Source organism: Anabrus simplex, chromosome 10 (assembly GCF_040414725.1).
Source record: "Anabrus simplex isolate iqAnaSimp1 chromosome 10, ASM4041472v1, whole genome shotgun sequence".
Lineage (NCBI taxonomy): Eukaryota > Metazoa > Arthropoda > Insecta > Orthoptera > Tettigoniidae > Anabrus > Anabrus simplex.
The window spans coordinates 60,922,338-60,936,677 of record NC_090274.1 but is presented as its reverse complement, the minus strand read 5'-3'; the positions used below and the strand labels follow the sequence as shown (position 1 = coordinate 60,936,677).

Genomic DNA, 14,340 nt, shown 5'->3' with positions numbered 1-14,340 from the left:
GTGCATTTTACCGAGGATTTAGCTGTTTCGTTTTGTAAAGCCTAACTTACCACAAGTACTCATGAAACCAATACAATTTCCGCAAGTGTTTAGAGGATTGTGAAAGTATTTCTAATAAATAATAATGTTATTGGCTTTATGTCCCACCAACTACTTTTATGGTTTTTGGAGACACCGGGGTGCTGGAATTTAGTCCCGCAGGAGTTCTTTTATATGCCAGTAAATCTACCAACACGAGACTGGCGTATTTTAACACCTTCAAATACCACTGGGCTGAGCCAGGATCGAACCTGCCAAGTTGGGATCCATCAGAATGCCACTGAGCCTAACGATTTTTCTTTCTTTCTGTACGTCGCACCGACACAGATTGGTCTTATGGCGACGATGGGATGGGAAAGGCCTAGTAGTGGGAAGGAAGCGGCATGGCCTTCATTAAGGTACAGCCCCAGCATTTGCCTGGTATGACAATGGGAAACCACGGAAAACCATCTTCAGGGCTGCCGACAGTGGGATTCGAACCCACTATCTCCCGAATGCAAGCTCACAGCCGTGTGCCCCTAACCGCACGGCCAACTTGCCCGGTGAAATTATTGCTAATGGCTATTGTAATCATATAAAGGCTATATCAGTATTAGATGATATTAAATAGAATCTGTTTGTAGATACATATATTTATGAGTGCCAATAATAAGCATGTTGTGCAGTTAGGTTACTGGCAATTGATGTATTTTTACATAATTCTTTGGATGAAGATGTTACCGACAGATGAAAAAGAATCCACAAAAATGGGATTAATATGAACTTTGTAACATATTTTGAATACAGTCAACAGTTTAGAATTAATTCTATAAAAAATCAAGCTCTTTTAGGTGAAATATATTTTATTTTAAACGCTAAAAAACACAGCTCTGTCTCCCGAAGAACAGCTGTGTATTGCCCTTCGTTGGTTTGGAAATGGTGGACACTTCTCATTAACACATCAGATAATTGACCATAAAGTGCATCTTTCTTCTCTCTTATTAAAAGAACTGTAATTTTTTTACTCATTTTTTAATAATATTAGCTTCCTTTTGAACAACAATAGAAGTAAATAATATACACTGCCTGACAAAAAGTTGTAGCGCCCAGAAGGTGAGGAGGAAACTAAATCAAACTTCATGTGTTGAGAAGTTATGTGTTGTTATTTTGGTGATCAAAAAATTGAGTCGAGTTTACAAAGAACTTGTCGGTGCAAGCCTACTTATAAGTAAGACGTTGCATCCCCTCTGGCCTTGATGCACGCACTGATTCGGTTGGGAATAGTGTCATAAAGCCGTTGTATCCTCTCCTGAGGCAGCTGGCCCACAACTGTTGTAACTGGTTTTTTATATCCTGGATACTGGCGCTGCGACGGATTTGACGTCCAAGCTGGTCCCACACGTTTTATCGGGTACAGATCTGGCGATCTTGCTGTCAACGGGAGTACCTCAACATCACACAGACAGTTCATAAAGACACATGCTGTGTGTGGACTAATCACTTCACAGCCAACACAAAGGGGTACACCCCGATTGCTTCTGCTTGTTCACTTTATAAGATTAGTTGTGTTCCCCATTTGAAGCTCAAGATAACAGATCATCTATCTACGATAATAACAACGTGAGGAAGTCCCTTAAGTTTTTCGCCGATTCAGGCGACATTTAATTCATCTTCACAACATTTGTTTTTCAACCAACACATCATGTGATTTCATTGCACCTCACCATGTTTTAATCTATGAAATGAAATGAGATCACAGTTCGTAATTCCACATCAGCTCACTCCTATTGGAAAAAACTGTTCTTAACCACAAGCATTCCAATACCGCCAAGTGAAGATTGCCATGATCTCGAATATTATACGAACAATCATTTATAGCAACTTATTGTAACATTTTCATGTCACTCATTTCACCTACATTTCAGCAGTTTTACTGGTCACCACTTGTTTTTAATAGACATAATATAGTCTTATTGACTATTCTTAAATTGTTAAAATTAATTTTTATCAATGTAATATCAGACGTTTTATATTATATGAGCTGGGTTCAGGACCCTGACCTACCTTGGATTTAAGTTACTCCTAGCTGATGATGCTTACGAAGTATAAATGAAACGTCATAGTTCTCACATCTGATTAATGGTTTTATCCTAAATATAATGATATTATGTATTGGAAAGGTGGTTTTTATTAATGTTGTAACATCTTCACCACATCAAGGCACTAGAAGAAACACTACCGTGCCTCTCCAAAACATCGGAAGAATTGGACCTCTCTCCAGGTCCGCCACCATACTGCAGACTATGGTCATCTAGGTAATGCATGACTGCGATTCATCACTGAACACAACGCGACACCATTCATCAGCAGTCCATGCTTCCTGGTCAAGGCACCATTCCAAATGCAGCCGTTTTTGTTGTGGTATTAACAGCCGCCTAAGCATGGGATGGTAATTCCCCGGTCCCGCTGCTGCTAGTCTCCGATGAATGGTGCAGGATGACGCAAAAAGTAGTATGGAGTTCATTACTTGTTCTCGGATGGCAGGTGCAGATGTGAAGGAGTTGCAATGTGCTTGGTGCACAATACACCAATCCTCCCTTGTGGTGATCAGACGTTGTCGACCGGATCCTTGATGACGAGTATGCCTGCCCTCACATTCCCATGGTGACCAGCATCAGGCCACTGTCACATCCAAATGCCCCACAAGAACAATTTGACCAACTGGCCAAATGGAGACCAACAATGAGGCCCCTTTCAAACTCTATCAGGTGCTGATAAGGTTGTTTTTTTAAAAAAAATTCCTATCATACGTTTTTAAAATTTCATCTCACTGACCTGGAATTTATCTTTTTGTCAGGCTCCAGTTCTCTGCTGTAGATGTCATTGTGGGTCAATAACCCGTCTTATACGTCGCCTTTCCAGGCTGAGTAGGTCCGACAGTAGAGCGCTGACCTTCTGAACTCAAGTTGGTAGATTCAATCCTGGCTCAGTCGGGTGGCATTTGAAAGTGCTCAGACACCCCAGTCTCATGTTGGTAGTTTCACTGGCATGTAAAAGAACTCCTAAGGGACAAAATTCTAGCACCTCAGCATCTCTGAAAACCATAAAAGTACTGTAGTTGGTGGGATGTAAAACGAATAACTATTATTATTCTGCGCGAGTCGGTCTCTTAGGACCATGCGGAATCAACATTTTTTGAGCTTTTGTCCTTGCCCAATAGTTCATTTTCATCGTTTTTGTAATTTCTGTTCCTCCGACCAAGTATGTCATGTTCATTTATTCTCGTCTTCCTCAAATCCCCTTGTGTGAACAATTTTCTTGATTACATTTCTATTCTACAGATTTGGCGATCCTAATTCATTGAGGTCTTACTCTACTTGCTTATGCCATTTTGATTTCGTACGTTTGATTTGCAAAAATTTGTATTTGATAAGTAAGTCTGTTGATATTCGTTCTTTCCAAATGGCTTATAAATTGAATTCCTCATCCGACTCATTGGCTGAATAGTCAGCGTACTGGCGTTCGCTTCAGAGGGTCCCGGGTTCGATTCCTGGCCGGGTTGGGGATTTTAACATTCATTGGTTAATACCATTGGCCAGGGGGCTGGGTGTTTGTGCTGTCCTCAACATCCCTGCAACTCACACACCACACATAACACTATCCACCACCACAATAACATGCAGTTACCTACACATGGCAGATGCCGCCCACCCTCATCGGAGGGTCTGCCTTACAAGGGCTGCACTCGGCTAGAAATAGCCACACAAAATTAAATTAAATTGAATTCCTCATAGTTTCAATGTGTCGGTAAGTTTAGATATTTAAAAATATATTTCTGATTTGGGTTTGGGGTAATGTATTCCATTATTAGTATTATTATTATTTTACAAGCAAATGGACCACTAAGGATCACGCTACAACTTCATTTCTTTCTCTTCGTGCGGAGTTTTCTCTGTGTCCAATACTCCTTCATGCGTTCGCTGGCCTGCTTTCATTGTTCATCTGTCCAGGCTCTTCCGGTCTTCCTAGTTCTTCCTGTGGCTTGAACACCTTCCAAATTCTTCACTGTATTCCTAAACGTATTCCTCTCTAACAGCTGGTCTTCCAAGATGCTTAACCTTTCCATATCCTTCTTTGTTTCCTTAATCAATGGTTTTCCGTGGTTTCCCATTTTCACACCAGGCAAATGCTGGGGCTGTACCTTAATTAAGGCCACGGCCGCTTCCTTCCCACTTCTAGCCCTTTCCTGTCCCATCGTCGCCATAAGACCTATCCGTGTCGGTGCAATTAGCAAAAAAAAAAAAAAAAAAACATGTTTCCTTATTCCTTAATCCATGCTGTAGGGGTCTTTTTTCTTCAGAAGTAATGAAATATCGAAATATCTGTTTTTGTAAGTCTGCGTTTGTTCTGTACAGATGTCCAAGAAACGCCAGCCTCCTTTTCTTCGTGGTCTCTGAGATTCTTTCCACCTTCTGGTAAACTTCTTTGTTGATCTGAAGTTTCCATCCACTTTCAGTTTGGACAGCTCCCATAATTTTTCTAAGTATTCTTCTTTCTATGACCTCTATCTTCTCCAGCTTGTAGTTCATGGACATGCCCCTGTGGCTGGGGGCGGTAGAATAACACCCATGGTATCCCCTGCGTGTCGTAAGAGGCGACTTAAAGGGCCCTAGGGGCTCTGAACTTTGGAGCGTGGGTTGGCGACCACGGGGCACTTAGCTGAGTCCTTGCATTGCTTACACTTACTTGTGCCAGCCTCCTCACTTTCACCTATCCTATCTGACTTCTCTTGGTCAACTCTTGTTCTATTCCGACCCTGATGCTATTAGGTTCCCGAGGCCTAGGGGGTCTTTCATTTTCATGCCCTTCGTGGCCCATATCTTTCTTTGACCGATACCTTAATTTTTCGAAGTGTCGGATCCCTTCCATTTTTTCCTTCTGATTAGTGTTATATAGAGGATGGTTGCCTTAGTTGTACTTCCTCTTAAAACAATAATCACCGCCGCCACCACCACCGGTTCATAGACAGGCATTCTGTTTTGACCATCGTGTTGTAATGTTGTAATTTGGAATTTCGGGATAAGCACTTCTCATTGTAGTTGTTTCTTGTTGAGCTGTATGCTCTCTCCATTTTTGAGATCCGATCTTCCACTGCAGCTTTTTCTAGTCCATTCTCCTGTATCGTCTCACCAAGGTACTTGAACTTCTTGACCCTTTCTATCCGTCCTATCTCCGTTTCCAGGAATTTTGGTCCATCTTTGATATTCGTCATGAATTTGATCTTTTCTGCTGATATCCTCAGTCTTGTTTGGCTGGCGATTCTTTCCAAGAGGTTAATCTGGATGGTTGCGACCTCTGGACTTTCTGATAGTATAGTAAAGTCGTCAGCAAAAGCCAAGCAGTTGACTTTAATCCCTCCTGATTTTCTCCCTAGAGAGATTGGGATTATCCCTTGATGTTCAAATTCCGAGTTCCATATTCTCACTATCTTTTTTAGGACACGGTTGAATAGGAGTGGGGATAGTCCATCCCCTTGCTTCACGCCTGTCTTGATTTCAAATGTTTGCGAGAGATGCCCGAAGAATTTTACTTTGGAGGTTGTGCCTGTTAGGGTCTCTTTGATTATATTTGCCAGTTTGGTTTTGACTCCAGATTCCCTAATGATCTTATCCAAAGTCTCTGTCCACCGAATCGAAGGCTTTTTTGAAGTCTATAAACGACACCATAATTTTCTTACCACTCAGCATTCTGTGGCAGAGTATTGACTTCAGGTTGGATATTTGTTCAATACAGGAGCGGCCTTTCCTAAACCCTGCTTGGTATTCCCGTACTTGTTAGTCCAGATTCGCTTCTATTCTGTTAAGAAGCAGTTTTGAGAGGATTTTATAGGCGATCGGGAGGAGGGACACACCCCTATAGTTGTTGACATCCTGTTTGTCCCCTTTCTTATGCAGCGGATGGATGAGTGCTGTTTTCCATTCTTCTGGGATTGTCTTCTTCTCCCAGATTTCCTTGATGATTTGGCCGGTTCTGGCCAGATGATCGTTTAGTCCTTCAAAATATCCTGGATGTTTCTTTCGTCTGTTGCCTGAATTGTTCCATGTGTTCCTTTTCTCTGGAGCATTTCCATTTTCTCCATTTCTCTGACCTCTCCCTGAGAGCTTCCTCGCACTCTTTATTCCACCCTATTTCTCTTTTCCTCATAGCCTGCCCAAGTGTTTTCTTTTGTGGCTTCATTGATTCCCGTGCATAGTTCTTGCCAGTTCCCCTTTCTGCTGGTCCGGATTTCGTCTCTGAAGTTCCTAAGGATGTCTTCAGTGATGTTCATTTTGTTTGTGTTGTATCTCATCATTTTAGGTGGGTCTCTCTTTTGTCCTACTGGGAGAAAACGGATTTTAAATTCGGAGAGATAGTGGTCTGAATCGAATTCACCGTTCCTAATCACTTTGACATTCATCACCTCCTTTGAGTTTTTCCTTGTTATCGCTACGCGATCCAGTTGGAATTCCCGTAGTTCGGGATTCGAAGATACTCATGTCTTTGATTTTGTCTGGAGTTTCTTGAAGTGTGTTGACATAAGTTTCAACTGAAAAGCTTTCCAGAGTCCAATGAGCCTTTCCCCATTCTTGTTTGTCCTGTTATGTGCTGGATATTCCCCTACGACGTCTCTGTACTTTTGTTCCTTCCCAATCTGTGCGTTGAAGTCTCCCAGCAGGATTTTTACATTGCTCTTGGGTATCCAGGTGATTTCAATTTTCAGAAGATCCCAGAAGTCATCAACTTTCTGTGGGTTCTTCTTGTTGTCTTCGTTGATCGGGGCATGACAGTTGATGAGAGTGTACCTCTTATTCTTGCATTTAATAGTTAGTAGAGACAATCTTCCAGATTTTGATGGTGAAGTCTGTGACATTGTTTACTATCTTCTTGTTTATGTAGAAGCAGGTTCCGAGCAGAGGCTTGTTGGTGATTGTTCTAATCGCCGGCTTTCCTTTGAATATTCTGTATTGGTTGATGGCTATGATGTTTTCTTCCAAGAATCTTGTCTCTTTTACAGCTAGGATCTGGATTTGATTTTTTCCAAAAGCTTTTCTAGTTCTTTTTGTTCGACTCTGGTAAGTGAGTTGACGTTTATTGTTCCAATGAAATAGTTCTTCTTGAATTTGAGATTGGAAGGTTTTTCAAGACTCTTTGACTCGTCTTTCTTGCTAGTGGCTTTACGTCGCACCGACACAGATAGGTCTTATGGCGGCGATGGGATAGGAAAAGCCTAGGAGTTGGAAGGAAGCGGCCGTGGCCTTAAGCTACAGCCCCAGCATTTGCCTGGTGTGAAAATGGGAAACCACGGAAAACCATCTTCAGGACTGCCAACAGTGGGATTCGAACCCACTATCTCCCGGATGCAAGCTCACAGCTGCGCGCCCCTGACCACACGGCCAACTCGCCCAGTCCGACTCGTCTTTCTCGCAGGTGTTGGGACTCTCCAGAACCCTAAGTCCCATTGCATTGCATAGTGCAATGGTGGATTTCTCTGCCAAGCTGCCACCTGGGGTAGTGCTTTCTTTCAGCGACACTTCCATCTTGAAAATAAAGTTGTAATTTGTGAAGGAAGGAATTAGCTTCCAAAGTAAGAGCGGATTGTTAGTCCGAAATGATTATTTTTTCGTGGTTTACTCCACTAGGTTCTTCCGCTCTCATTGCCGTTGGGAGTTAGGATTCCTCTTCTGCCTTTGAGACCGTTGACCGAACAACTTGCAGCCGCCCCTAACATGGGAGACAAACGCTGCTGATACGTAGTGTACTCATACTATTCCCCGAGTACTGGGCTACCTCTTCCACAATCTCCACCGTTCCGAAGTTCAACTTCTTTGCTGTTTATTCCGTTTGAGGTCTTCACTCGTAACCCTGAGCTGGGACCCTTACCAGATGATACACACCGGGTCAGTGTGCTCTGGGACTTGCATAGGCAGGGGCGCTACTCCTTGGGTCGGGCTGACTCCGTAGAGGGTCCCTACCTGCTACGGCATTATTGTTATTATGTGTATGTAAATTATGCAGTGTATAATGCAGCCGATACCGTGTACTCACTTGTACGAATCTGAGATCTTCTATTGTGATCTTTTGTAAAAGTGAGTGATGTCAGTATGCATGATAATTCTAGTTTGTTCTCAATTCTATGCACAATATGTGCACTGTATCTTCAAATAAAAAATCATCTGTTTTTACTACTTTCTTTCAGTGTTCTTAACACACTCGTTAAATACATTTCCCTGTTGTATCCTCTCGCGGTCTCTACGTCCAAAACTGCTTCAGTTTGCTTCTTATGTACTTGAAGCTTTCTACAGTTTCAAGATCTTTTTTCCCAAATTATTACAGTATCTTTTCCTTCTCTTTCTTCTCTACTCAACACCAATGTCTTTCTTAGTAATATTAACAAAAATGCATTCTAGGTTTACTGCTGAAGAGGCAAGAGATCTGATTCAACGCTACCTCACAGAACATCCAGATCCAAACAATGAGAACATTGTCGGCTACAATAACAAGAAGTGCTGGCCTCGAGATGCTAGAATGAGGCTCATGAAGCATGATGTCAATCTGTAAGTGTTTACAAGAAATCTGTAATTCACATTAACTAGTGGTTTATATTTTTCTATTATTACTGATGTCCTTTCTTTGAATTTTGCTAATAGTGGAAGGGCAGTATTCTGGGATATCAAGAACCGTCTGCCAAGATCTACTACCACGATCCAGTGGGAGAATAGTTTTGTCAGCGTGTATTCCAAAGACAATCCTAACCTGTTGTTCAACATGAGTGGATTTGAATGTCGCATCCTGCCAAAGGTAAGACCTATGTTAAGAGTTTGTTAAGTAGGTTTAAAATACTGTTTTCAGTTGTTTTGAATTAAGTAGATTTATGAATACAAAAATTAAAATGGAGAATAGGAAAACGCAGGCAATGAACTTGATGACTGATCAGTGTTGGTAGAAGGGAAAATGGAGAGAAAACTACAAATTGTCCAGCTGTTAAACATCTCAGGTTATGAAATTTGGTACAGAAATACAGTTTATTACTACAAGTAATTTTGGATATGAAATGTTCCCTTGGTTATGAATATATCTCAAAGATTTGCAAATATATACAGGGGAGTCTAAAAAATAAATTAAAAATACATGTGGCACTACTTTTTAAGTGGAGAAATTGAGCATTAGGCTTTATAGAAAATAAGAATTTTTGGATAAACAGTAGAGCTTTTGCAGGAAAAAATAGCAGTGCCCTATGTTGATTTCTTTTTCTTAATGTGAATGGCCAAAAAGGCATATCTGCATAAATATGCAGTTTACTATAAGTAATGCTGGATATGGCATGTTCCCTCATATATGAACATTTCTCTAATATTTGCAAGTATATACAGGGTGGTCTCTTCTCTGTGGAAAAACACAGGGAGGTAACTGGCTTAATAATAAGGTGGGTAGTAAGCCAAGAAGTGTTCAATTACATTTGATCAAAGTTAGAGGAGGAAGTCCATCATGTTGTGTTGTCTCTAGGAAGCGAAATAGGTCTACTCAATCTTGACTATTGCAGAAGCTGCTGCTAGATTGTTTCTCCCCATGCCCTGCTTGGACTCCGATATATAAGGCACTTTCATCAACAGTGTGCCTGCAGGTTGCAGTACAAAAAGTCTCGTACACACCCACTATTCACACCTAAGCTTATATTGCACACGTTAAGGGCGTTACTAAGAAATGACAATGAATATTGAATTTTCACGACCGCATTGTAATCGAAACAGACTTTCAACGTATCAGGTCGTGTTACGTACATGTAGTACGTGTTGAAGAGATGTTAAGTACAGAACAAAAATGGCTCGATTGGTAGAGCAACCGACGCGAAATGGGGAGGTTTTGGGTTCGGATCCCACTGGTGTCCGGGTGGCCATTTTTGTTCTGTACTTAACATCTCTTCAACACGTACTACATGTACGTAACACGACCTAATACGTTGAAAGTCTGTTTCGATAAGAAATGACAGTTGCTCTAGCATCGTCAGATGCAGACCTGCATACACAATTGCTGTCTTAGCTGCCATAATGTTGTAGTACAAAAATGGTAATGTATTGGGACTATACATCTTGTATTTGTTATCTTCCTTATTACCTCCTTGCTCTTTGTCATAGAGGAGACACTCATATTTTTGAATAGTGAAGAATGTATATAATTAAATTGATGTCTTTGTAAAGATAAATGTTCAATAAAATTTCATTACCCTCCTTAAGAAAATAAGGTAATTATGGCAAATTATAAGAAATATTTGATTTTAAAAATACTTTGTTTGCATCCTATCCGAGGATCTGTTGATAGTAATGAATTAATATTTTGTGATTACTGTTAATTTATTAGTATTTGTACCCAGGAAAATATTTTCCAAATTTGAGATGGTATGATGGCAGTATGCCTAGATACTTTTCTTTATGAAATAATATAAACTGTTACCAGTTGCAAGTTTTATTAAATTATTTATTTCAGAATGCATTTGGAGGACTTTGAATTAATTTGTAGTTATGGACAAGGTCTTCTTTAAAATACATGGTAATATTTAAGATTGTGTTTAGATTTGTTTGAATTTGGTTTGAAATGCCTGTACTTTCTTAAATGATATATATGATTATACTGTCAAAACTCAGCTGGCACTTTCCTCCCATATTTAAGTAGCCTTGAGGTTTATGTACTTCTGGATAATTAGGAATGAACTCTGTTGCCATATTTCTTTATAGTACTCCGCTCTCTCTCTCTTGTACAGATTTAACCGTTGTTTGCCTGTTCCAGTGCCGTACAACACACGAGGAGTTCACGCACAGAGATGGAGTATGGAACTTGCAAAACGAGGTGACCAAGGAGAGAACAGCTCAGTGCTTCCTTAGAGTAGATGAGGAGAGTTTGCAGCGTTTCCACAACCGAGTGAGGCAGATATTGATGGCCAGTGGTTCCACCACATTTACTAAGGTAATTGAAATTTAATTGGACTCAAGCAGAAGATTCTCGATTTTCAGACCTTTACCCCAGATCTAATAAGTATCTCAGCATGTTGGTATGTATCAGGCACAAAATAGATCTGAGTAAAATATGTAGAAATAGGGCCAAAAAAAAAGAGTAACACCACCAAAGAAGTTCCGGAATTAAGGAATGGTGATTATTTCAGGTCACAGTAATTCACTGCATAGCACAAATGTCATCAACTACTTGCACTCTCTTGCTCTTCTTTCCTCAGGCTTCACCAGCCTGCTCCTTCAGTGCCAGCAAAGGAAGTGGGCTAGTCGGAACCAGGGTTGTGTAGTTTTACATGTTCATCAAACCAGTCGGCCACATTGGGCCTGTTGCATTGTCTTGCTATAGGCACAGGTTTCCTGCAGAGTGCAGAAGGTGAAAGAATGGGTGGCCTTGAGTCATTCACCTGGGAGGGACGTTAACACATGTATCAAGGGTCCCTGACTCAGTTGCTCTTCAGCCCCTCAATGAGTGTTGATGTCTGCCCTCGTGATGAAGCTGGGGAGCAGAAATGAGCTCGTCAGGGGCTGAGAAGAGATGGATGTAGAAGAACTGGGCTTGATGAGGAGAGAGCCCACCTATTTGAAGATGACACTGTATGAAGATGTGGAGATTGTCTCCTCTTTCTGTTGTTCCTGCTTCCCACACTGACCTGCCATTGTGTTCGTTCTTTTCTCTCTATATATTACTCAGTCGCTCATCAGTGTATTAACAAAATTTAAACAAGTCTAATTAAATTCCTTTTGGGAATTTTCCAAAACTTATGAATAATCCACGAATACAAAACTTTGGGATGGAATGATGAGATTGAATTAGCTTGATGTGACAGGATAAGGTTGAGTTCCTCTTCAGAGTTGAATTCCCTTGTTTCTGTTGCAAATGATGGCAGACACTTTGATCGCTGACCTTCCTTCTATGTAAAAGTAAATCACTAGAACCTCACTAATACCGACTAATTGAGGCTGTAGATTGTCCGTATTAATGAAAGTCCAGATTGAATAAAATAACTTATGAAATGAGGTAAGGACGTCACCCTGTTCAGTAAAAAGAACGTGTGTAGTGTTTTAAATTTAAGGAATACAAATGTTATTTAGTATACAAGATAGAATGCAATACAGTATTAGGCCCCGCGAAATACAGAATGCTAGTGCAGTACAAAATTAGAACATGACAATCAAGGCACACCTTCATTGACCACACTTGACACGCTTACTAGTTTGGAGAAACTGCTAATCTTTCGTTGACCAGGCAAGTTGGCCGTGCGGTTAGAGGCGCACGGCTGTGAGCTTGCATCCAGGACATAGTGGGTTCGAATTCCACTGTCGGCAGCCCTGAAGATGGTTTTCCGTGGTTTCCCATTTTCACACCAGGCAAATGCTGGGGATGTACCTTAATTAAGGCCACGACCGCTTCCTTCCAACTCTCAGGCCTTTCCTATCCCATCATCGCCATAAGACCTATCTGTGTCGGTGCGACGTAAAGCCACTAGCAAAAAAAAAATCTTTTGTTGTCTACCTTTGACATTAATTTCTTTAATAATTAACTCACGCAGGTGCCTCAAATGTTCGTAATATGCACATAGGTTTTCATCATTGTTATCTTCAACGTATTTAATGATAATGTGGTCTTTAATTTTACTAAGTTTACTAAGTTTTGGTTTAGGGTTAATAATATCACCTACTTCATCCTGGTCATATTCATCCATTTCAGAGCTTTCTACAGCAATCACACTTTCAACAATATCCTTCTCTGTTTAAATGCGATACCATGGATCGATCATCTTCGTCTGCTTCTAGCCACAACATTGCACTCGTAACTGAGGTTTATACTGTAATTGCATTTATGTATTCTTATTAAGCAAAGATTAAGCAAAGTCTGGACTAATGGAGTCCAGATTAATGAGGTTCTACTGTATAAGGATAATTACCTTACCCTTAAATGATGGTTATATAGAGCAGAGTTTTCCTGTATACACCCTCCTCCTTACATGCTAATATTTTGTATATATTCTGTTGATTTTAGTTCCTATTTTGTTCAGTGAAAATTATTTTTCTCATACTAAAAATGTGTTTTTATTTTTATTCTACCTGTAGATTGTCAATAAATGGAACACAGCCCTGATTGGTCTGATGACATATTTCCGTGAAGCTGTGGTCAACACTCAGGAGCTGCTCGACCTACTTGTCAAATGTGAGAACAAGATCCAGACTCGAATCAAGATTGGTCTCAACTCCAAGATGCCCTCCAGATTCCCTCCTGTGGTGTTCTACACTCCTAAGGAATTGGGGGGTCTGGGCATGTTGTCCATGGGCCACGTCCTTATTCCTCAGGTAAGAGTCCTTGCTTTACAGTTTTTCTTCCTACATATTTGAAATTAGCCTCCAATATCTCTTATTATTTTCAGTCTTTGATAGCCCAAATTTTTCCTATCCTGGCATACATCAAGGGTAGTACGCTCATGGGAGTGTGTTCAAAAAACGAATGCTCTCAGCCATTATTCTTGGCTTTCTAGACTGGGGCCACTATTTCACCATGAGATAGCTTCTTAATTGTAGTAATGTAGGCTGAGTGGGCCTTGAACCAGTCCTCAGATTCTGGTTAAGAGGCAGACTCGCTACCCTTAGACTACAGACTGGCAACAAAGTATTACCAGAAAGTTAATGATAAAAAAAATAAATGCAAACAAAACAAAGAATACATGATAATTAAGAATTACAATTATTACGGAAAAGAAACATAGTCGCAATAAAAATGAATTTCTATGAAAAAAAGGAAAGAAGTAAAAAATGTTCAATCTCTTACAGCATTACTGGTCAACCCTCCTCATTTCAATGTTTGTAAGTTGGCAGCTAAACATATTTGGCTATTATTTGGTCGTCACTTCCTTTTGTTTCCCATGAGTGTTGTGAAATCACAGCCAGCTACATAGATATACGCTGCTCTCTTAGCTAGAATGACGCATCAAATCGGCCGTGTGCTACTCACAACTCCTTGTGCTTTTGCTCTCTAGTGCGCGCATTTGGCTCTCTGTCTGTTGTGTGCGTAGAACGAGTTGAATATTTAGCGCATTTCAATTCTAATTATCCTAGTCGCTGATTCAAAAAGAAGTGATTTGTTTTGTAAAATGAAGGGGAGCAATTGTTGCATCTTTTTCTAAGAAGACAGCACTGTTACAGAAATATCGAGGCGGTTACACAAAGGGATGGCCATGCCTACTTGCTTCACATGTTAGTAAAAACCACTTGTTCTGCGATGTGTGTTCGTGTGATTTCTCTGTGGCTC

At 40.6% G+C, this 14,340-nt stretch overlaps 1 protein-coding gene across 2 annotated transcripts in view; it reads left to right on the top strand.

The window, feature by feature from the left end:
* Window positions 1-14,340, top strand: part of Prp8 (pre-mRNA processing factor 8) — a 222,019-nt gene that overhangs the window by 132,505 nt on the left and 75,174 nt on the right. For both annotated transcript variants that reach the window (XM_067154586.2, XM_067154585.2), the window contains exons 21-24: window positions 8,466-8,612; window positions 8,706-8,856; window positions 10,840-11,016; window positions 13,152-13,388. In XM_067154586.2, coding sequence (XP_067010687.1) covers window positions 8,466-8,612; window positions 8,706-8,856; window positions 10,840-11,016; window positions 13,152-13,388 — 712 coding nt within the window. The remainder of the gene's footprint in view (window positions 1-8,465; window positions 8,613-8,705; window positions 8,857-10,839; window positions 11,017-13,151; window positions 13,389-14,340) is intronic.